Raw genomic sequence first — 24,560 nt, forward strand, 5'->3', positions numbered from 1 at the left:
GGAGGAAAAGTTACAAGAGTTATCACTAGGTCACTCGTCCAATTATTTAACTCTCATTTTTATTTTAGGGATTTTTCAATTCTAATTTATATAAAAGTCTGCTTAAAATCCTTTTTTATTTAAGCATCTAAGTCCCTTGTAGATACCATCCCATGCACACCTCCTCACGAAAAATTCGAACGACTTCATAAAAGATTACCATGTGTTCATATCACGTAACAAAAAAAAAAGATAATCCTAAAGATCTATTTTTGTCTGAATCGAGTTTTTTTTTTGAAATTTATAGCTAATATTCATTCAATTTATTAATATGTTTCCAACAAAAGCCTATCCAAATAAATAGTCTTGCTAATTTTTAAATTTAAATTCGTTATTTATTACTTCTTCTATTTAAATTTTATTTTTGTATACTAATTGTTTATACTCTGCCCAAACGCTAAGACCCAGGTCTAAATGAGAGGCCAAATTCAAATATTGACCCTCACTCGACACCGACCTTCTCTCAAGAAGTCGGTTCTAACCACAACTTGCTCTAAGGAGCCATATCTCAACTTCCTTAAGATAAAGGGACGGTTATCCTCCTTAAAAGATGGAATGCTTCAACGGTGGTTATTGGTTCACCACTATAAATACACTGACATCCCTCAGGTATCTCTAGGTTCCAATACTCTTTAAAACTTGCTTAGACCCTTGTTGACATAGGTATCGAAGTGTCTTTGCAGGTACTACCCCCATTTTTTCACGCATACAACTCGGACGGAAGCTCCCAGACGTGAACCAGGTCAGAGGCTTCCTCCATCTGACGATTGAGGCAGCCCAACGAATCCAGTACATTAATCTCCGATTACCTATGATGACACTAATGATATTAGTAGACGCTCAAATTGTGTTTCAAATTTCAAAATTATTAGTCTTTGAGCTTCAAAATTTATTACTCTTTGATCTTCAAAATTTATTTTCTTCAGTGTTTTCATTATTTTTTTTATGCTCACATGTAATTGTGTTTCAAATTTCAAATAGTAATAATAACCAATCGAATTAAACAGTTAAAATATTAATTCATGATATTTTATTAAATAAATTAGTTTTAAATAATATAAAAAGACCAATTAATTTTTTCTTTTCTCAAATAGAGTTAAACAGTTAAAAGACATTTTATTATAGACTAATCACTAATATATCTAATATTCTAAAAGAACAAAAGCTAATTTATTATGTAATTCAAAGGTCACTCCATTTATATTTTTTAAGGTTTTAGAAAACTAAAAACTTTTGTTATTTTTATAGTGGATTAATTAGACAAATAATAATAATAACATTGCTTATCTGTGCCAATTATTGGTTCAATTTATCTCATTTAAAACTTTTTTATTTCTTTTTATTCCAATGAATTTTTTTGAAAATACAATTCCCAATATCTTAATGATTTTCTTTTTATAAAGAATAGAATTATGTGAACAATAAATATTTTTAATTAAATTTAAAAAATAGGGTAAAGTATATTTTTATCCTCCAAATTTCAACGTCAGCTCATCAACTCGTCCTACAATAGTTTTTTCGGTGGGATTTCGGTCACCATCGGAGTTCTAAAGAAGCTCGAGCATCTCTGGCTTGACTCCAACAACTTCCATAAGACCTTACCTTCAACACTTGCAAACTGAAAGATACAACGCCCCATGAGAAGAGAAGGTTGTTGATTCCCAACATGATTTCAACAAAGATGATAAAGGTAGAATCTTTTTGTTGAAATCTTTGAGAACATGCTTGAAGATAAGGATAAAATTGATACAAATCGAAAACATTAAAAATAAAATTGAAACAAATTAAAATTTAAGGGTATTTTTAAAATTTTTAGTAAACGTCAAAGACAAAAAATATACTTTACCCTAAAAAATATTTGCATTGCATTTTTTTTTAAAAACTGGATTTCTTTTTACATAAAAACATAATCTTTATTTTTCAAAAAATCATCACTTTTCACTATAATTTTTTTTTGTTTGGTTAAAACCTTCTTCAATATAGTATTACTCCTTAGAATTTTTCCCTCCTAACATCTTTTGCCCTAAACGGGCCCACTTTTATTTTATTCCTTTCTCAACAAACAACTATTATCACAAACAAAAAAAATGATGCCGAACTTCTTCAAACTCAAATCCAAAAGGCCCAAAATACGATAACAATGTATCCAATAGCATTCCCGTAACACTGGCCAAAAAAAATTAAAAATACCCAATCCCGTAACGGATTTTCGGAGCTCAGGTGCTACACGGCTCAGCAGCTATGAGCCATCTCCTTTGCCTCTTCTGTGAGACTTCTGCTATTCACCGACAGCAATTATGAATATGAATGACACATACACTACGTGTCAATCTACCGTTGTATTTAAGGGGATCTTTTTATCTGTATACCAATTAACATCTGTATCTTATAACTGGCCAACCCTAAAATATCAATGCATATTACCAAATTATTTATAATATAGAAAAAAATAGCCCCTAGTTGTATATTGAACACATTGGTACAATCCCATATTCCCATAGATAGAATAATGCCTTCTTTGTTTATAATATATATAATAATTATTACAACTCAACACCAAAAGGGTGGAGTAATAATAATAAGCAAACCAAGCTTAGAAAACATCACAGGCTCTTTTCAATTATTATTCATCTGAGCAAATCTAAACCTTTATTCTTTCAACCACTTGATGAACTTGTTTAAATTCTCACAAGACCTTCCTCCATCTTTTATGGCGTTCAGCAGCTTCTCTTTTAACACATGAGCATTTGATCTTATGTTCTCATCGCTAAGCACTTTATCCACTTTCACTTTTATCTCTTCACGTGAGATCAGTCCATTTTCATCTAAATCAAATCCTAATCCAACCTTCAACTCATCACAAATATATGTTTTGTTAAAGAATTGGTCACCAAAACATGGCCAACACAAGAAGGGGACTCCATTGGACAAACCTTCTATAGTCGAATTCCAACCGCAATGGCTAACAAAACAAGCTATGGCAGGGTGACTTAACACTTTTTGCTGAGGAGCCCATTCAACTATCTTACCTTGATTCCCTTTAAATTCATGGGGGTTGCAATTGGAATCTTGACGCACAACCCAAAGAAATGGTCTATTAGTGAGTTCAAGTCCAAGAACGAGTTCTGTGAATTGTTTTTTATCAAAATGAGTGAGACTTCCGAAAGCAAGATATATGACAGAAGCATGAGGTTGTTGATCAAGCCAATTTATACAAGACAGATCTTCTTCCCAGAATTGTCCCAAAGATCTTTCAGTTACACCTTGATCGTCATCATGGCTTCTCAATAATGGACCAATTGGCAATAACTTTGGTACATAGGACAATGCTTGTGGTTCAAGATCGGGTGTGGAGTTACAAAGCCACCACTCTGTCAATTCCAGAGTTTGCATGCCATGAACAATATTGTTGAACACCAAATTCCCAAACACAGAGTCAAACCCTTTTGCCCACCATATGGATCCTGTGTCCATGTGTGGAAAACTTGGTGATAATTGAAACGTTTCTTGTGTGACTGGTAACCCTGCAGTTTCAAAACATTAATTGTTGATTATGATCACGATGTGACGTGCATTGCCTCAATGAATGCAGCAGAATTTACAAAAACAATTGTAATAACAATATACACTCACGTTGTAATTACAAAGAATTTTACAAAATTATCCACTCCAATTTATGCTTTTAACTATCAACATGATCATGAAAGATACAACAACAAATAAGTCTTAGAAATATTTTAAGAATTTATGAGTGTATGCACAATTTTACACATACATCCAATCATATATAATATCATGTTAGAAGAAAAATAATTACTTTTTACATAAATCATGTTAATGATCATTAAAAAAAAAATCGATGTAACTAGAAAATTGTGTAAAGTATTTTATATTCATAGTACATCAAATTTAATAATTAAAAAAAAATATATTTGACTAAATATTTAAAGATGTACACAAAAATTAAAAAAATTAGATAATTAGACATTTTTTATTTCTTAAAAAGTTTTTGTCGCTCAAAAGAAGAAAATATCTCCTTGGTATAGCATATTCATTTTTAGAGATTGACTATCATTATATAATTGACAACCTCTTAAGGATGAAGTCAAATTTACAAGAACTTACTTATTAAACAATCTTATTTTCATCTTTTCTATTCTATCTTTTTGTAATTGAAAAAAATTGATTTATTCTTGAGCAAAGAATCATAGAAAGAACCAAAAGTGATACAAGAAAGATAATTTTGGAAAAATTCATAATATTCATTATCTTTATAAAATTTTCGGTTATTTGAATTAGGATTAGTTTCCTTTTTTTTAAATTGGGTTAGCATTTAGAAGTTGCTAAACTTAGTTTGAGTTTAGAAGTATTTTAGAGGTGTGAGCTCGGACAGAGTTCATACAGTCTCTCTTTTTTAAATTGGATAAGCATTTATTTCTTTTTCAATATTCATTTCCTATCTATTAATATGATTTAAAATTGTCTCAAACTCAAAAAATTAAAGGTGATTTTTATCCTTAGCCACTGCAATCTCATAAATCGATGGAATTAACATGTTAGAAGCAGTGGTAAAACTTCTAATAAGTTAACAAAAACATTCCTTATCTTAGAAGTTAAAAATAAAAACTAAACAAACCCCAAAAACGTGCAAACAAGTTTGGTTAGTGAAATTTGAAATGTGATATCCTTACCACTAGAGTCTATGATCCCATCCTCAATAAGCTTTGGTATGCTACACTGCAAGGCTAACATTGCTGCTGATGATGGATAGAACACAACTCCTTTGATTCCAATCTTGCTTGCAATTTTCAACGCCCCTGCCATAGCTGAATCAGCAACTATGCAACTTACTGTGATACCATCTTTCAATCTAAGATCTTCAATTAGCTTCTCAAGCATAGCAGGCATGTTCTTCATTAAAGAATCAGATACTTCCCTCAAATTATTTCTGTCTGCATCAGGTCCTAATCCATCCGGGATTGACACCAACTTTATCCGAGATTGTCGGTTAACGCCGCCTTCTTGATTCCCCAGGGAACTCAGCACTTTCTTATGGATGAATTCAGCGTTGACAAAGATGATATTACAACCATTTTCAGCCAATCTTCGAGACAAGATCATCATTGGATTGACATGTCCTTGAGCAGGGAATGGTAAAATTAGCATAGTTGGAACACTCATGTTGTCCTGTGATTATGTGTTACAGTTTCTGATGCTTTTCCAAGTACATATATCTGGTAACCGCGTTGGCGCATGTTTATCTACCTACTAAGTTAGTATAAGTATATATTGAAATAAAAATATTTACAAGTTTGAATGTTAGTTACAATCTCGGGATCAATGAATGCCGATATAAAATTATAAATTGACAAGGAGACTTTTCAGTAATAAAGTATTATATCTGTTCTGTTCGTTGGCTATACTTTGGCTCAGGTAAAATTATAAATTGGAATTTAGTTAAAACTAAATACACAATATATCAGGAGTATGTGGAGAGAGTACATGTTTTGCTCTCCAAACAGACTTATCCCATAAAATCAAGTAACTACGTGCCAACTCAAATGGGCATAGAAATCTCTCCACAAATTTCTCTAAAGAAGCTCACTAAAAAGCAGTTATCACATAATTAGGCCCACTAAGTAACCGCCTGTAGCAAAGTAATTCTATAAATATATCCACTCCTGACATGATGGAGGTACGTTATTCACTTTGAATATTATCTCTATTACTCACACTCTTACTAACTAGAGCGTTGGAGTCCCTTTGCAGGTGCCCAACGCCGCCGTCCTTACAAGGAGACGATGTTCCTTTCTCTCACTCCCAAGAAAAGCAAGTTCAAGCACTAACAGCTATACCTCGGAGACCCATTTTCACACAGGAACATTTGGCGCCCATCGTGGGGCCGAAATTAAATAACCCCACGACAACCTTTTATTGTCAAAGAAAACGACGTTCCGCCCTCGTCACTCTAAGGGAAGCCAGTCTACTTATCACCAGAACGTGCTATACCTCGGAGTCAACTTTTCATACAGGAACATTTGGCGCCCACCATGGGACCGAGTTTACTTAACCCCACTATTTCTTTGCTTTGTATATTTTTTATCTCCTCTTTTTTTTTGCAGGACACAAATAATGGCGGACGAACAAAGCCACGCTCCCTCCGACATCAACCAAACAATCGGAGATGTTAGCAATCAATGAGGCCCTCAGAGCCGAGAACCAAAGGATGGCCGAGTTCCTGCGACAGATGGAGCACGATTGCACAAAGGGGGAACACAAAAGCGCCGAACAAAAAGAGGACAATGATGAGCATACTTCAGAAACCAAGCAAACCATCCCCAAAACAACAAAGACAATCGTCAAAAGAACCAACCCCTTCACAAAACAAGTTATGAACTTCAAAATGCCCGAAAACCTCACCCTACCTTCAACTTTAAAGCCCTACCAAGGAATAGGAGACCCGAATGTCCATGTCACTAAATTCTACACCATGATGTTCATGAATAAAGAGTCCGACCCCATCTTATGCCGAACCTTTCCAACTTTCTTGGACGGAGCCGCACTCATCTGGTTCTCTAACTTACCCGAAGGTTCTATCTCAAATTTTGACGAGTTAGCCGACCAGTTCGTCAACCACTTCGTCGGCTCAAAAATCTATGTCCACAACTTAGATTATCTGAGTACCATTAAACAAGGACCAAATGAAAGCCTAAAGGACTACATGACCAGGTTTGCAGAAGCAACCAATGAGATACCTAACCTGAATCCTGAAGTTCATCTCCACGCCCTGAAAAGTGGCCTCCGACCAGAAAAATTCCAAGAATCCATTGTGATAGCAAAGCCCAAGATCCTGGCCAAATTCCGAGAAAAAGCAACAACTCAAATCGAAGTGGAGGAGTTCCGAGCACTGCGGAGAGCAGAAAAGTCCACCCCGAACAAGGAAGAGGACAGACGAAGCAGACACCCGACCAGTAAGGCAGACCAGAGACCGTTCAGACTAACCCTTAAGTTAGACACGTACACTCCCTTTAACACAAAAAGGGAGGACATCGTGAAAGATATACTGCATTCCAAGCTCATCAAACCACCGAACAGAGCCGGTACTTACCAAGACCAGAGGCACGTGGGCAGATCCAAATATTGCGCTTTCCACCAAAAGTACGGCCATACCACGGACGACTGTGTAATAGCAAAGGACGTCCTCGAAAAACTGGCGCGCCAGGGACTGCTAGACAAATATATAGACACCCGCGGACGAAGAAAAAACGTCGAAGACCTCGGCCACCAACAAAAAACAATTGACAACTCCCGAGACAAGGGAAGAAAGGTAGACAATGATAACAATCCACCCCGCAGAATAATAAAGTGCATTTCTGGTGGTTTTACAGGTGGAGGGTGCACAAACTCGGCCAGAAAAAGGACATACCGAGCTATGATGACTATGACGGAATCAAATACAACTCCGCAAGCCAACAAGGACAAACCAGGAATATCGTTTAGTCCCGAGGACTATAAGGCCACTGATCGAAACCTAGACGACCCCGTGGTCATCACGGCACAAGTCGGAGAACCTCTGATAAAAAAGATCCTTATGGACCCAGGGAGCAGCGCCAACGTATTGTTCTACTCAACGTTCCAAAAGATGAACCTGAGCGACAAAGTCCTACAACTATCACCCGGAGAATTGGTAGGTTTCTCAGGTGAGCGAGTCTCTATCCGAGGTTATATTTGGTTATAGACTACTTTTGGGGATTACCCCAACAGCAAAACACTAGAAATACAATACCTTGTAGTCGATTGCAAAAGCCCTTATAACATTATTCTGGGCAGACCATCGTTGAATGCATTCAACGCTGTTGTTTCCACTGTACATTTGTGCGTCAAGTTTCTCTCGTAGGATAACAAAGTGGTGACAATCCACGGAGACCAAAAAGAAGCCAGGCAGTGCTATAACGCCAGCCTAAAGAGCGAACAACCAAAGCATCATGACCAACAGTATGTCCAGACAATGTATAACTCGGAACAACTACCTCCTCTAGCAGACCTAGATCCGAGGACAAACCACAAGGAACGACCAATGCCAATCGATAACCTCACTAAGGTGCATTTGACGAACAATGAAGACAAATACACATACCTCGGAAACGCCCTAAAAGATGCAGAACGAGAGATAATAGTGGAACTCTTAAGGCAAAACGTCGATCTATTCGCCTGGACACCCGCATATATATCAGGAATAGACCCAAACATCATCTGCCACAAATTGGCAATCAACCCGTCAATCCGCCCTATAACTCAAAAGAAAAGACACCTCGGCACCGAAAAAAGGCTAGCCTCTTTGGAAGAAACCCAGAAATTGCTAACAGCTGGATTCATCAAGGAACTCCGATACACCACATGGTTGGCCAACGTGGTGATGGTAAAGAAGAACAACGGCAAATGGAGGATGTGTGTAGACTATACAGACCTTAACAATGCTTGCCTAAAGGACACGTATCCCCTCCCGTGCATCGACAAACTCGTTGATAACTCCTCTGGTTTCCAATGCCTAAGCTTCATGGACGCCTACTTTGGTTACAATCAAATCCTAATGAATGAGGCTGATCAAGACAAGACGGCCTTTATCACTGATAATGGTAATTTCTGTTATAAGGTTATGCCATTTTGACTAAAAAATGCAGGTGCCACCTACCAACTCCTCATGGACAAAATCTTCTCAAAACAAATCGGACGAAACATAGAAGTCTATGTTGACGATATGGTAGCAAAATCAACGCAAACAGCAAACCATGCCGAGGACCTAACAGAGATATTCCACCGAAGTTCACAAAGTTGGAATTATATTCGAGTTTTTAACCAAATTTAACAATCTTTTATAATATTTTTTAATAAATTTTTACAAACTTATCATTTATTCTATCCTTTTATTGATAGTGAATTTTTTTTATGTTCATTTTAAATTCACGTATTACTCGTGAATGAGTATTCACTTTATTCCTTATTTCACATTGCTTTGCTCTAATCAGAATATTTATTATTATGCCGAATTCCTCTTTCTTCTTCTTATGTTACTGACTATAAAAATTTTAAGAACTTACTATGGTAATGACACTTTCTTATTGATTTTTAGCAAATCAGCATAATACATAACTACTTATTCCTATTGACAAGTTAACAAGCTACATTTGTTCTTATTCTTTCTCAATTGTTTTCATGTATTATTGAAAACTTCTCTATTTGTTGTTTATATTATTATTATTAGCAATTATTGCTTGTTCTTCAACTAATTACTCAATGTTCATGCTGTCTTATTCATGTTTTTTCAATTATTCGGAATGACGGTGCTTAATTTTAACTTTAGCCAATAATTTCAGAATATGTATTTAACAAAATTTCTTCTTAATGTATTGATGATTGGAACAGGACATGTTTAATGTGTCTTCAATTTTTCACCTTCTCCACCAACTCAGATCGAGTTATAACTTATGAACCTTACTTATAAGTCGCCGTTGACATTTCTACTTCGGTGAAATTATCTATATGTATAATCTAATTTGCTCATATAAATTCTTTATGTCAACTTTCAATACATCATAGCTTCCTACGAGGTATCTACTACTCTATATATTCGAATTGCTTCACATTATACGTGTATCTTATCATTTCATATATCAAAATCAATCAATCAATCCATCGAAAAACAAAATTAGCTATTAATCAATCAGAAAAAAAATGACTTTTTACCAATCAAAAAACAAACTCAATTAGATCTCAATTTATTTTTCTATTTTACAATAATTTATGCATGTTTACTTTCAATCCATTTTATTTATGTTACAAATCTTTATTATTCACTCAATATTCAATAATTAATTGTTTGGGCAAGAAATTCGTCAATAAATTGGTGTGGGTTGGAAAAATTCTCAAGACAATTGATCATTGCATCCTCGGATCATACAATCGATTCGGTCAACGAATACATATTTTCGAACTTTTCAGTTCGCATCAATCAAATACTATATGCCATCCATGAAAAATTGTTCTCAAGCAGAAAAGTATCCCCACACAATTATATTGATCGAACAACTCTTACCATTCAATTGGTTTTGAATAAATATCGACTAACTGACTAAGTTTGAGGGCTACCACTCATTGAATAGCCGTAACTATCTCACATTCTAATTTTTTTATTCATCTTATTTATTTGTTTATCTATTTCATCTGTTCGATCGTTCACAATCTTTCAATATCACTTTTTTACTACCAATTTTTTTCATTTTTTTTCTCTTTTCAATCTAACAAGTTGAGCTTGGGGGCTGCCATAATTACAATTCCGATTTATAGGTCGAAAGCTGTTTAATTGAAAATTTTCACAGGTCAAGCTTGGGGGCTATGTTCCGTCCGTTGGCTATACTTCGGCTCAGGTAAAACTATAAATCGGAATTTAGTTAAAACTAAATACACACGTGCTATATCAGGAGTACGTGGAGAGTACGTATTTTGCTCTCCTAACGGACTTATCCCATAAAATCAAGTAACTACGTGCCAACCCAAATGAGCACAGTAATCTCTCCGCAAATCTCTCTAAAGAAGCTCACTAAAGAGCAGTTATCACATAATTAGGCCCGTAGCAAAGCAATTCTATAAATATATCCACTCCTGACATTATTGAGGTACGTTATTTATTCTGAATATCATCTCTATTACTCACACTCTTACTAACTTGAGCGTTGGAATCCCTTTTGCAGGTGGCCAACGCCGCCGTCCTTACAACGATATTCCTTCCTCTCACTTCCAAGGAAAGCAAGTTCAAACACTAACATAACAGGCTATACCTCGGAAACCCAGGAACAATATCAAATAAAAAATTTTATTTTCGATCTCTACTAATAGTTGAAAAGAAAATTTCTATAAAATAGGTTTTTCAAAAATTTTACAGAAGACTTGCAATCTTTTGAAGAAAATAAAAGTATTAGTCTATTCCTTTAAGTTTATAGATAAATTATAGTGTTAGATTTATAGGTAGTAAAATCTGATAGATCTACTTAATTGATTGAAAAGGAAAAAATTGTTCGGCCAAAACACAAAACCCCACCTACGGGCTTTGATGAGGTAAGACAAGATCGCCTATCTAATCATTGTCACAAAAGCATTTTTATTATTGCTTCTTGAGGATATTTGGTAGTGCTTACAATCCTTATTTGACACCATATAATACTTCAAAACTTGATTACAAATCCTATAAGTGTCTATCTTTAGGCTATGCTCATAACTTAAAGGAATATAGATGCGCATATGAGACTTTAGTTCAAGTGGCAAATCATGTGTCTGTTGATATACGCTGCATCTAGATTCGAAATTTGGTGAAAATTAAGTAGTGGATAGAAACTCTTTAAGTGTTGGGTGTGTGAGTGTGTAGTGTGAGTGAATTTGTGATGTAATGCTTAGGATTAAATAAAATAATTTGCAACTAATATTATTCAAATATAACTTTTGAACAAAGGTTACATTTCAGTACTAATTAAATTGTATGTAACCTGTAAAAAGGTTAATACAAATGATTCAAATGCACATAATCCATGAAAGGTTGAAACAAATTATTAGGATGCACAATTTGTTCTTACTTTTTCAAGCATGTAACAAATTTTCTTAAGTTCTCTCTAGATGCACCTCCTTCTTCATTGTTGCTCTTCAACTTCTCCTTTAACTCAAGAGACCTTGATTTTATATTCTCATCACCAAGAAGTTGCTCTACTTTGAGTTTTATCTCTCCATGTGAAATCAGTCCATTTTCATCACCCTCAAATCCCAACCCAACTTTCAAGTCATCACAAATGTATAATTTGTTATGAAACTGATCCAAAAAATATGGCCAACACAGGAATGGCACCCCATTAGACAAAGCTTCAATAGTAGAATTCCAACCGCAATGACTAACAAAACAAGCAATAGCAGGGTGGCTTAGTACTTTTTGTTGAGGCACCCATCTAACCATCTTACCTCGACTCCCAGCCTTGAACTCATATTTGAAATCTTGACGCATAACCAAAAGAAAGGGTTTGTTTGTGAGGTCAAGACCAAGAGCAAGTTCTACAAATTGTTTTTCATTGAAACGAGTGGTGCTTCCAAAGGCAACATAAACAACAGAGGCAGTTGAGTGTTTATCAAGCCAACTCATACAAGAAAGATCTTCTTCCAAGAATGATGTAGTGCTATCTTCATTGTTATTACTTTTCAATAATGGCCCAATGGGGAGTAGCTTTGGGAAACAAGACAATGCTGCATGTTCAAGTTCATTTGTGGTGTTGCAAAAGCACCAATCTGTGGAGTATTGAGTTTTTGTGATGCTCAACAAATATTGAAACGTCTTCCTCTGGGTTTCTAAGTCTGGGAAATTTGTCCACCAAATTAATCCTGTGTCCATTTCACGAATACTAGGTGATATCTGAAAACTCCTTTTTGCGGTTGGAAACCCTGATGAATTTCCAGATAAAATAAAACATGAAAGTTAATTATGCGTGGTTCGTTAATGAACGGAGTTTCATAAAGAATGTTGTACAAGTAAATAAATTAAGATAATGCTATGGTACCTATCACTTTATAAAACTTTATAGCTAAGTTACTAAAAAAAGTAAATAAATAATATTTAATAAATTTTACATGATTTATTTTTTATTTTAAACATTTTATTTTTTACTTTAAAAGAGAAGTTAGGCAATTTAGACACTATAACAAAGACTCTATAGAATTCACCATAAAATAATCAAGTTGGCCATGGTGAAACATGTTATAAAATATTGACTCTTTGTAAAATAATTAATCTCAAAAATAAATTTTAAAAACATTATTGATGTACTTGTTATATACTAGATACAAGATGTAATGAATACAACAAAAACTTTTAAACTTCATAAAAATACAGGGGTATTTTTTTTAGTTAAGAATAAAACTCAAACTCATTTAAATTATAAGTCACTGACAAAATAAAGAATTATTTATAAATTGTCTTTGACACGTTAAATTATGGTGGCTTCCCATAACTTATACACTCTTTGTTATAAGCTAAAGCATCGCAGCTTAGTATTATTTAGTTTAAGGGAGCCACTTAGATAAAGATATTTAAAACGTCTTTTTTTTAAAGATAATTTTTAGTAATTAAAATTTAATATATATAATTAATTAAATTATATTATTTTTGTTAAAATTAGATCAGACAAATTGATTTAGTCGAAAAATTGGTAAACCAAACTTTGAATTGACTAAATTAATATTCTTTTTTATAAAAAAATGATTACAATAACTTTATTATAAAAAATAATTAAAATATTCATATTATTTATATATATATATATATATATATATATATATATATTAATTTTAAAAATCTTAAATCATAACTCTATGATGACACAGAGATAAGAGAAGGTTAGGATTTTCAATTCTCAAAATTTATATAATAATAATAATAATAAAATTATTTTAGTTATTTTTATAATAAGAATATTATAGTCATTTTTTTATTAAAAAAATATTAATTTAGATTGGTTCAAAATGTACTTCATCGATTTTTTGGCTAAAATTAATTTATCTAATCTAATTTTAACAAAAATAACACAGTTTAATTAATTATATATATTAAATTTTAATTACTAAAAAATATCTTTAAAAAAAGACATTTTAATCGCTTTATCTGAGTGTTCCCTTAGTTGAAAACCATAACTCGTTGCAACAATTTACATAAATTAAAATTTTAATTAAATCTCATTTAAGATATTTTTTATATAATAATTTTTTTTTGTCTTTAATATATGTAATTTTTTACAAAAATACCTATAATATTTAATTTTATTTAATTTTGTTCTAATAATTTTTATTTATTTAATCTTATTTTTAACATTTTCAATTTGTATCAAAATTATTCTACATATTTCAGAGGATAATTTTGATATCAATAAAAAATTATTAAAAATAAAATTAAACGTTAAAAATATTGTTAAAAATTATAAATATTGAGGACAAAACATACTCTAATTCTTTTTTAATATATATACTTTCCCTAACATAAAGGAGAGCACTAGGGCTGGAAGTGAGTCGAGTTAGACCAAGCTCAAGCTCGGCTCACGAAAATTAAGTTTGGTTCATGACTCGACTCATTAACAATTGAGCCTATTTCGTAAATTCAAGCTCGGTTCAACGAAAGCTCACAAACTGGCTTAAATAATAGAAACATAATCTATAATTTTATATCAATAAATTATAATTTATATATATTAAAAAATATTAAAAAAAATAAATTTTATATATTATCTATTTATCAATTATAAATTTTTTATTTATGTCTTACACCAAAATTATATATAAAAAATGACTATAAATTTTAAATAATTAAGAACATTAATATATATAAAATTATATATTACTATTTATTTTATATATATATATATATTATTAATACGCATATCCTATATGTATTTAATCTATATTTTTAATATTATATATATAATGAACTAGCTCATGAGCTAATGAGCTAAGCTTATCCAAGCTCAAGTTCGACTCATTTAATTTATGAGCTCAATTCCAAACTTAAATTCGACTCAGCAGCTCACGAGTTCAACTTATCAAACTATTAATGAGTCGAGCTCAAGTTGGTTCATGAGTTGGCTTGACTCACTTCCAGCCCTAGGGAGGACATAGGAGTATATTATATATTACCTTGAGAATCTATGATTCCATCATGAATAAGCTTGGGAATGTTGTATTGCAACGCAAAGAGAGCCGCTGATGCAGGCCAAAAGAGAGCTCCATTGATTCCCATTTTCTTTGCAACTTCCGAAGCCCACCCCATAATCCCATCATAAACAATACAATTTATTGTAACTCCATCATTCAACCTAACATCTTCTATTAGCCTCTCTAACATAGAGGGCATGGTCCTTAACATAGACATACATAACTCTCCTAAATCGCTTCTATCATCCTCAGGTTCCAAGCCATCAGGGATTGCCACCAATTTTATTGATGATGATCCATTATTATTATTATTATTATTATTATTATTATTATTGATGGAACTCACCACTTTCTCATGTATGAATTCAGTGTTAACAAAGATGATGTTGCACCCATACTCAGCTAATTTTTGTGAAAATATCATCAAGGGATTAACATGTCCTTGAGCTGGATATGGTATAGCCAGAACAGTTGGAGTGTTCATTTTCATGTGTTCTTGGGTTCATAGTAACTTTGATGCATGGGGTGGGTTAATATATATACTGTATTCTAATTCATGCATTTTTGTATGATGATAATACATCATTTTTCATACTAATAATCTTTGGTCTCTCTCTTCATTTATGCATTTATGTATTTAATCATGTTTTTTTTTTCTCTCTCTTCATTTATACATTTATGCATTTAATCCTCTTTCTCTTTTATTCTTTTAATTTTTTTTCATAAAATAAAATCCTTTCATTTAAATTTCTGATTTTCATTTTCATTTTATATATAATTAATAGCAGTCAATCCAATTAAATAAAATATTTTTCAAATGCTTTTTTATTTTTTAATTAAAAGTACTTTTATGTTTATCAAATAAACTTACCAAATTAATAATTTTAGATTTAATACCTACATCTTTTTTTTTTCACCAAAGGTAGAGAGACTCGAACCCACGATCTCTTGAGTGAGTATGGAGAGATTATACCATTTGAACTATAACTCATAAACAATACCCACTTTTTTTACTATACATATAATTTTTTAAATATATATTATATAATATATTACTATATTAGAGAGCAGATAGGATAAGATATAGTATACTCTAAATTTGTACCTGACCTTATTAACAAATTTACACCGTACTCTACTTTATCCTTGGTGAATCGGATAGACAACCTGCCATAGGTAGAACAAGATCAAATAGAATAAAAATTTGTCCCTACCAACCTTATTACCACCTCTAATTTTAAATAGTAAATTTCTTCAAGAAAGTTTATTTTAAAAAATTATATCTTATTAGTAATTTGAAAATACATAAGTTGACAAATTTATTTTTATGACTTTATAATTTTCTCTCTCAAAATCCATACAACTTCGTATTTTTTTCATTTGTCCACTTATAATTCTTTTTGCAACATAAAATATTCTTTAAAATAGTAATATCCGGTCTCTCTTATATACGTTATATTATATTCTTTTTGCTGTGCATCATATACATTTTTGAATATTAGTTTATAAGATGTATCATTTTTAACTTATTTTTACTACATATTCACTATTTCATGTCTAATTATGCTTAACAATTTTATTATGAAGTTTATCAATTATATTTTATTTTAAATATAATATAAATAAAATAATTAACAATAATTAGATGAAACTCCTGTTGAAAATCAGGGGAATATATTAGTCACACTTTAATTAGAATTCTTGCTCATGTTTAAATTGGTGATTAATTATTTATGTCTTTTAATGTTTAAATTTTATCACAATAATTTTAGATAATCAATTTTTTTAGGATAAAATACTAAATTGGTCCCTTATATTTGGCATAATCTTGTTTTGATCTTTAAGGTTTAAAGTGTCTTATTTGAATTCAAAAAAGTTTCATTTAGTTTCAATATAGTCTCACCCTGAGGTCAAAGTTAAATAATTAACGAAATGTCCTACATGACAACAGTACAAGAACAAGGTCGATAATCTGAAAAACAAGTATAAGCTCCAGAGGCACAAAATCAATCGTGGGGGCATCAATACATTTATTTATGGTTAAATTACACAGTTGGTCCCTATACTTTCAATAAAATTGTAAATTAGTTCCTACACTTTAAAAGTTTATAATTGGGTCTCTAAAGATAATTAAAATTTATAATTTAGCCCCCGCCGTTCAAAAAATGTTTGATTTAACAGAATATTCTCAACATATTCTCAATAGAGACCAATTTATAATTTTAGTGAAAATATGGGACCAATTATATAATTTAACCATTTAAAAATGATAAAAAAAACTCCCTAGACGATCTGAACTTACCCCGCTTCTTCCCAACTCTCTCACTCTCACTTTCTCATTTTCTGAAACGACATTCCAACCCTAACGCTCTCTGTCTCCAACCTTAGCATGCAATTGCTCAATTTTAACTGGATACGATTTACCTAAAAATACAAGAAAATTTCAAAAACACCAAAATATAAGAAATGTGATAGAACACCACCCCTATGAAAGTAAAAATTAAACTATATTCATATTAGACAATAGTTTAAATCACTTACAACTGCCTTATTTTAAATATTGCGTGCCTGGTTTGCATACTTTAAAGTGTTCAATGTCTCTTTGACATTGGTGTCAACATTTCCGCCCAAGTTAATTATTCATACGTCTTAAGGAAAAGAATTTCAAACTGCAGTCATAAAGCAATAAGCATGAAGACTTTACCTATCATCACTATTTTGCTGTTCCCCCCAAGAGAATCCTACATATTTATCAACCAATTACTTATCATGATAATATATTATAAATTCATCGCATATGCACTTTAGAAGTATTGCTTAAAAGTTAAAATAATGTTATACAAACGTGAAGTAGCCGAGTTAATTTGCTATCACGATATGGTAAGTGACTTCATTTTGGCTTTCTTTCATCTCCTTATGCAATTATTACATTCCCAATAGCCAATAAACCCTTGTTGATATGAATACCTAAACCATGAAATACCATAATTAATTAGTAAATAACATAATTCACAACTTACATGTATAGAAGTTATCAAACAAAAATAGAAAGAATTAGCTCAAATTTTGAAATTTTGTTATAATTTGAGATAAGTTTAAGATATATTTTTGTAGAATTGCATGTACTATCAGTAGGAAATGAAAAAAAATACCGTCTTTCAAGCGCATCTGCACCAGTTCTTTTTGCACGTTCAGAGCAAGCAAGGTCCATACATCATCGCCACTCTTTTGCTCCATTGTGATTGTGAAAATGGCATGCAATCGACAAAGCACGTAAAATCGCATTGTCTTCGCCATCATACTATAATAATATGTTGGATTCAATTGTTATCAAATAAAAGAAAAGAGCCTATTCACAACTAGAAAATAGATTAATACAGACAGATTTACAGACGGATTTAGTCTTTATTACAGAAGGATTTTTGGTTACCGACGAAATTACCGACGGATTTTGTCCCTCTGTAAAAGCCCCGTCGGAAATTATTTACCGACGGATTTTTTTCCGTCGGAAAATTACAGACGAATTTTTACCAGTTACCGACGGATTTTCCCTCTGTAAATTTTCTATCCATTTTCCAAAGGCGACGAACTTTACGACGGATTTTTCGTCTATAATTACAGACGAATTTTACGACGGATTTTCCGTCTGTAATTACAGATGAATTTTCAGACAGATTTTCCGACAGATTTTTCGTCTGTAATTTGAACTTTGGAAAATCATCCAACGTTCTGATTTCAGACGAATACGGAAATCCGTCTGTAAGGTAAAATAGAATTTTTTTTATTTTTCTAATTGCAAAATAAACTTGTTTTCATACAAAATAAATATAAAAAAACTCAACTCAACTCATATAAATTATATATTATTTTTTTCTTCTTTGAGATATATGAAAAATAGATTATCTATATAATATTTCTTTGCATATAACTCTACTTATTCAATAATATACAGTTATACATCCATATGGAGTGAAAATTACATCCATGTCTCACAAACATTAGTAGAGTAGTATCCTTAGAATTTTCTAAAATTTCTTGAACAATGCAAGCTAAGCTAGAGACCACTCATATGGTAAGTGTAGAACTTTATGGCAGCTATGTACACTTTCTTATGGCTACTATGTACACTCTATTGAAGTTGCAATGGCTGCAACGGCAGCAGCTATGCCTGCCACGGATACTGCAGCATGCAACTGAGCATTATGAGTCCTAATTTCCTGCTTTTTCCTCTCCTCTTAATCCTTCAGCCATCTTCCCATTGTCCTTCCTCTCAGCAAACTCCTGTAAAGCTAGTATGCAAAAGTTTACAAGAAGAATAACAAAGAAAAAGAGTAATGAATGATTGAGCTTTTATTTTAGCACTGTTAAGAATATATTTGAGCACTGCAACAGATGTGGAGAAAAAGATCAACACAGTTTCTCAATGATTTATATGATTTGTATGACATCACAGTGCAGATTTGAAATTAGCTACCTATATACACTGATCAGAACTCAACAATTTCTGTGTCCCCGTGAGAGCAATATATATGAAAAGTTGAATCCTATTATAGCAACATGAGAGGAAATTGAAATAAATACTATGTTACTTGAAATGGAGACAAATTCAAATATAGAACTTGTCATTCACCTGGATTCTTGGAGAAATTCAGTTCAATAGTTTCACAAGATAAGATGCAAGCAAAAACCAGCTAAATTTTTTGCTGGGACTGTAGGAAGCTGAGGTAGCGATCGATCAAGAATAAGTAAAAGCTTGTAAGAAACACACAGAAAGAAGAAAATCCTACATGTAGTACATAAAATACTACAAAATCTATATCAGTGAATATTTAGCATGTCAACTGCATAAAGTTCCAGCAATTACCAATTTTGTACAAAATAACAAAATAATAAAAAACAAATACACAAAAGCATTCCAATAAATATGTAAGTTTTTTTTTATCGAACTGACGTAAATTTGGTGACAAATTTCTCTAGTTATACCAATAGAGGCAGGGAAAAAAGGGGAAAAAATAGTAAAGTAAAAGAAACTCTAAATTCTAATAAACTCTCCTTTATCAGCAACTCTGGTTAGTACATTATACTATAGATGCGCATACACATGGCATTACAATGTAATCCTAATATCTACCACTATGTCCTATAGAGATAAGTTAACACATGTAATTACATACTGTGATCTGCTTACCTTCCCCAATCCTTCATCTTTATCAACTATTCTAGAGGGTTTCCCTCTTCCACCAGAAACTTCAACCTGTAAGAGACCAAAGTGTTAAATCAGAATTACATAAATATTACTGCATAAGTTATCAACAGTTCAGTGCAGGCAAAAATCATAATCACACCGGAACTATTTCCCAAGAAAAATGACCAGCATTTTGAGCAGCTATTCCTCTCTCAAAGCTTTGAATGGCATATGAGTCCTAACAGATATACATAGAAAAAAAAGAATAGCCAGATGAATACTTGATTCAAAAGGTTTTCAATAAGTTGAAATAATATATTCCAAGGGATTAGAGTAATGTCATTTGGCAAGAAGGTAAACCTTCTCAAATCGATATAATAAAGAAATACATAAGCATAGCATGAAATATATTACACAACCTTCTCATCTCTTGTTATGACATGCTGATCTGCACATAGTTCTGCACAAACTCCCATGCCAAAGTCATTATAGACATCCCAAAGGCCATCTTTGATCATACCATCAATGATCGTATCATGTCCATATCGAGACCCCTTCCTGTTTTACAAGTGCAATATATACAAGAAAAACCCAGCATAAAATGCAAGCAACTTAGTAGGTGAAACTAGGTGGGATAAAGTATCTACTGAAATACCACAAGAAAAATCATTTGAACACAGCAGAAGTGTATAATTTTGGCAATTCATGAATGAAAAGAAAACCTTGCTTCTACAATGTACTGCAAGCATGGTAGCTGCAACAATTGAGCCTAGTTGATAACAATTGAGCCTAGTTGTGTTGCTGATAGAGATGATAGGTTGCCAAGTAGATCCCCCATTGGAGTCCTTGCAACACCAACAATACAAACATCTGTAACAAAAAAAGTACACACACATGCACCGAGGCTGAGTTAAAGCAGAGTTAAATTCACTGATTATCAACTATACTTCCCTTCAGGGGGATCCATCTTAAGTTTCTAAAAATTCAGCAAGCTAAGGAAGTAGAGAGAAGCGCCAACTCATGATCTCAAAACTGAAATTTGTAAATTAATGATTGGCGTTTCAAAATTTAACAAGAGAAACATACCTCAGGATTTTGGCGACATGGGGAGCTTCCAGAAATAGAAAAAATAACCTTTTGACAACAAAAATGATATGTTATTGTTATGGATCACAAGAACCATCACATAGTTAAAATTACTGTTACAGTTACGGTTGCAAAGGAAACTCACAGTCAGAACAAGAAGGAAACAGAATAGAAGAAGGTCGATGTTAGAACAGAAGCGCAAGACTTTGAGAAGCCAAGCAAAGTAGTTCTCTGCAACAAAGGCATAGATTAGCAATTTGGTCTTGGAAAAGATTGGACATAGAGATGTTGAAGTGAAAGAATACTGATGAGTTGGGCAATAATCAAAGCAGTTCTCTATCAAAATTGGGTTCTTTCCAAATCCTGGTTGAGTATAACTATCATTAACTATAACTTTGCAAAAGCAATATCAGGACAGCAAAGAGAGATCAAATTAAACATGACCTGAAGTATTATTGTAATAGCAGTTATCATGCAAATTGAAATGAGTTTAAAATGAAGATGTAAATTAAAGGATACAATGAGAAATATCCATCAGGCCTCAAAAAAGTAACTCTCTGACCACCATTGAGTATGACTTTGACATTCGACACATTTCCAGGAATTATATAGTCTTTTGTTCCTAAATCTGCAAACAAATTTATGCACACTATTAACAAGAAATGGACGCAAGGAATGGATGCACACAAAGGAATGGATGCACACCACAATGAACTCTAGTAAAACCTTGCTGAATTCCACTTAATAACATTATCAGATGCTAACATTGTGGGTGCAGAGTGAGAGTGAGGTGTGAGGTGTGAGGTCTGATGTATTGATAGAAAAGCAGTTCTAGGCATGAAGTTAGGCAAACCAATCAATTTAGCTTCCTGCAGCTCCCTAATCTCGTCCATGAGAAAATCTTATGTGGCCTTTTTTTCAGAGAAACATCGAAGATCATTAGAGTATGAATCCAGCAAATCGACTAACCTTGCTGTGCAGTGCATATTCTTTTCATCAGGGTACTCATCAAACTCCCTTCTCAGAAGAATCTTCCTCAATGACTCTTTTGATAAACCAATGATATGCATAAATGCAGTCATGGCATCAGCAACACAGGTTAGATTCACAGGCAACTTATCCAACTCAGATAAATTGTAAGTCAGCTTCTCATTGATTTTCTTCACAATTTCGGGCAGAGTTTTGGATATGATCATGCCTTGAACTTGAACTAGCCTCTGTGCCAGAACAGGAACACCAACAATGGATTTGTCAATCTTTGAAAGCATTGGATGAGACTCAAAAAGCCTCTCTTCTTCAATCCTCGCCTCCTCATAAGATTCATCGCCAATCCTGTTCCTGACACAGACATAACCAAGACCAATGTTAACATCATCAGCAGTTACCTTCTCCAACAAGCCTTCAGAAGACTTATCAGCCTTTGTTACAACAGCCAAGGTTCTCAAACCAGTTTTATCCAGAGATTGAGACATTCTTATGGATTCACAAGTAGTAAAATCAACGGTAACAGAAAGAACATTCAGAATAATGCTCTCTTCAGGCCTAATATACTCCATGATAATATCCTTGATCTGATCATAGATACTTTCAGGCTGGCCATGAACAGGAACCCTAGTTATACCAGGAAGATCCACCATTGTCAAGTTCCCTCCCAAACTAATACTGACAAAATATTGTAAACAATTATAATTCAGATTCAAACCAATCATAGTCCTCAATCAAAAGTTTGAATTAGAAACCTAAAAAGAAACTGAAAAAGCACATAGATCACAATAAGCAATGAGAAAGCACAGCGATTACGATAAGCAAAAAAAATCATATGAATTTTGAGTTGAAGTCTGGGAAAAATATAATGATGCCATTACGAAGATCACCTTGAATTTAGAATGCTTGAGAATAGGAGCATCGCCAGTGTCTCTCCGATGAACAACCACTAGTTCACGCACCCTATCGGTTCGAATAGGGGGAAAGAGAGAGGTGGAACCGCGGCTGACGGTGGAACCGATTTTGGTCGCCATGGAGCTAGGGCTTGCGTGAAGGTAAGCCAGCCAGAACTGAGGGGGATAAAAGGAGATTGAGGTGCGGCAGTGGTGGAGCTTGAGCTTGCTTTGTTTAAAAAAGAGGAGAAGAAGGAGAAGCTAGCTCCGGCGGTTAGAGTGGCCGGCGGTGGAGCAGTAGGTGAGGTATGGAGAAGAAGGAGCCCGTTGACGGAGAGAAGAAGGGAGTTCTTCGATCTGAAGTTAAATTGCTAGGTTTAGCTAGGTTTCTATGATTTGTGTGCTGTAAAAGTGTGAATGGAGTTCGAGCAAATCTTAAGTTTAACTAAAAATTATCGACGGAAAATTATAAATTACAGACGAATTTTTCGTCTGTAATAATTTAATAAAACGCAGCATTTTGTCTATTTAATTACAGACGGATTTTCCGTCTGTAATTATTTCTTACGAAAAAATATTAATTTTACCGACAGAATTATCGATGAATTTTATTTTCCGTCAGTAATTTATGCTAATTCATTTTTTTGTTTTCTGACAAAAAAATCCCTCTGAAATTTCGTCTGTATTTCCGTGGAATAAAATCCGTCGGAGATATCCGTCTGTAATAACTAGTTTTCTAGTAGTGATTCATAAAAAAAATCATTTTATGACCGATTATCACAAAAAAAACTGTAAAATTTAAACAAATTTAAATCCATATCTTATAATTCATCATAAGAACCGTAGAAAACAACATCTAAAAAAGAAAAGATAGAAATCATATAGTATCATACCTTTAGAAAATATTATAGTAATAAGACATATTAAACAACTACATAGAGTTCATATTATATATGTACTCTTAGTTTAAATGGCTTGTAAGATGATAACAATAATTATAGGAATGATATCAATTAAAAAAGTGATAGAAATATGCATGTACTCATTAAAAATCTTGTATGAATGATAAATTTGTAGGATAAAAATTAAAAAATGAGAGCACATAACATTGGATATATGGTAGAGAGATAAATAATAAGGATTAATAAGTATATATAGTAAAAAAAACACAATTCCATACGCTTTCTAACGTCTTCCATCTATCATCTCTGCAACACCTCTATCCCCTTTCTTTTTGTCCTGTTTTAGTTCTCTACTTTTAGGTTTTTGTCCATTTTTTTTTATTTTTATTAAGTTTGATTAATTTTGGTTAATTAGTTGATTTTGGTTAATTAGTTTAGTTAGATTAGTTGCTGTTAGTTGATTATAGGTGGTTAGGTTAGGATGATTTTCTTTAGATTGTTAGGTTTTGATTGTTGTTGAAAGTGTTTGAAGCTGGTTTGCTGTTTATGATGGAATTGTTGTTTTGATGAGAAACTGTGTTGATTTTCTATATGATTTTGTTGTTGTTATTCATTCATCTTATGTTTTCCATCCTATATTGTCTAATTAACATCATGCATTGAATTTTGTTGAGCTTGACCTCTCTGCTTCGAAATCCCTTCCAAGCTTGGCTGTTCATCACTCTCTTTTGTTTATTCTCC

At 32.8% G+C, this 24,560-nt stretch overlaps 4 protein-coding genes across 10 annotated transcripts; 1 reads left to right on the forward strand and 3 right to left on the reverse strand.

Moving 5' to 3' along the window:
* Positions 1-2,529: 2,529 nt before the first annotated feature.
* LOC107621789 (UDP-glycosyltransferase 83A1-like) lies at positions 2,530-5,299 on the reverse strand. The gene is made up of 2 exons (XM_016323785.3): positions 4,731-5,299; positions 2,530-3,563 (listed from the first exon to the last, which is right to left on the reverse strand). The coding sequence occupies exons 1-2, from the start codon at positions 5,218-5,220 to the stop codon at positions 2,689-2,691; spliced, it is 1,365 nt and encodes a 454-aa protein (XP_016179271.1). The 5' UTR covers positions 5,221-5,299; the 3' UTR covers positions 2,530-2,688.
* A 924-nt stretch (positions 5,300-6,223) lies between these two features.
* LOC148581965 (uncharacterized) lies at positions 6,224-8,905 on the forward strand. The gene is made up of 3 exons (XM_088494730.1): positions 6,224-7,726; positions 7,937-8,675; positions 8,721-8,905. The coding sequence occupies exons 1-3, from the start codon at positions 6,224-6,226 to the stop codon at positions 8,903-8,905; spliced, it is 2,427 nt and encodes an 808-aa protein (XP_088350856.1).
* A 2,754-nt stretch (positions 8,906-11,659) lies between these two features.
* LOC107622106 (UDP-glycosyltransferase 83A1-like) lies at positions 11,660-15,253 on the reverse strand. The gene is made up of 2 exons (XM_016324022.3): positions 14,752-15,253; positions 11,660-12,513 (listed from the first exon to the last, which is right to left on the reverse strand). Exons 1-2 carry the CDS (start codon positions 15,251-15,253, stop codon positions 11,660-11,662), a joined length of 1,356 nt encoding a protein of 451 aa, XP_016179508.2.
* Positions 15,254-18,668: 3,415 nt separating this feature from the next.
* On the reverse strand, positions 18,669-23,323 carry LOC107623288 (dynamin-related protein 4C). 7 transcript variants are annotated; one of them, XM_088484617.1, is made up of 11 exons: positions 22,915-23,323; positions 22,010-22,702; positions 21,186-21,668; positions 21,041-21,088; positions 20,677-20,824; positions 20,374-20,512; positions 20,115-20,192; positions 19,958-20,023; positions 19,400-19,488; positions 19,244-19,313; positions 18,669-19,050 (listed from the first exon to the last, which is right to left on the reverse strand). In XM_088484617.1, the coding sequence occupies exons 1-3, from the start codon at positions 22,944-22,946 to the stop codon at positions 21,575-21,577; spliced, it is 819 nt and encodes a 272-aa protein (XP_088340743.1). In that variant the 5' UTR covers positions 22,947-23,323; the 3' UTR covers positions 18,669-19,050; positions 19,244-19,313; positions 19,400-19,488; positions 19,958-20,023; positions 20,115-20,192; positions 20,374-20,512; positions 20,677-20,824; positions 21,041-21,088; positions 21,186-21,574. The 7 variants fall into 7 exon arrangements, with proteins under 7 accessions (XP_088340743.1, XP_088340747.1, XP_088340758.1 ...); XM_088484621.1 differs by lacking the exon at positions 19,244-19,313 and having other exon boundaries at positions 18,669-19,058; XM_088484604.1 differs by lacking the exons at positions 19,244-19,313; positions 19,400-19,488 and having other exon boundaries at positions 18,976-19,050.
* Between the last annotated feature and the right edge of the window lie 1,237 nt (positions 23,324-24,560).

Source organism: Arachis ipaensis, chromosome B10, assembly GCF_059453495.1.
Source record: "Arachis ipaensis isolate K30076 ecotype BB chromosome B10, ASM5945349v1, whole genome shotgun sequence".
NCBI lineage: Eukaryota > Viridiplantae > Streptophyta > Magnoliopsida > Fabales > Fabaceae > Arachis > Arachis ipaensis.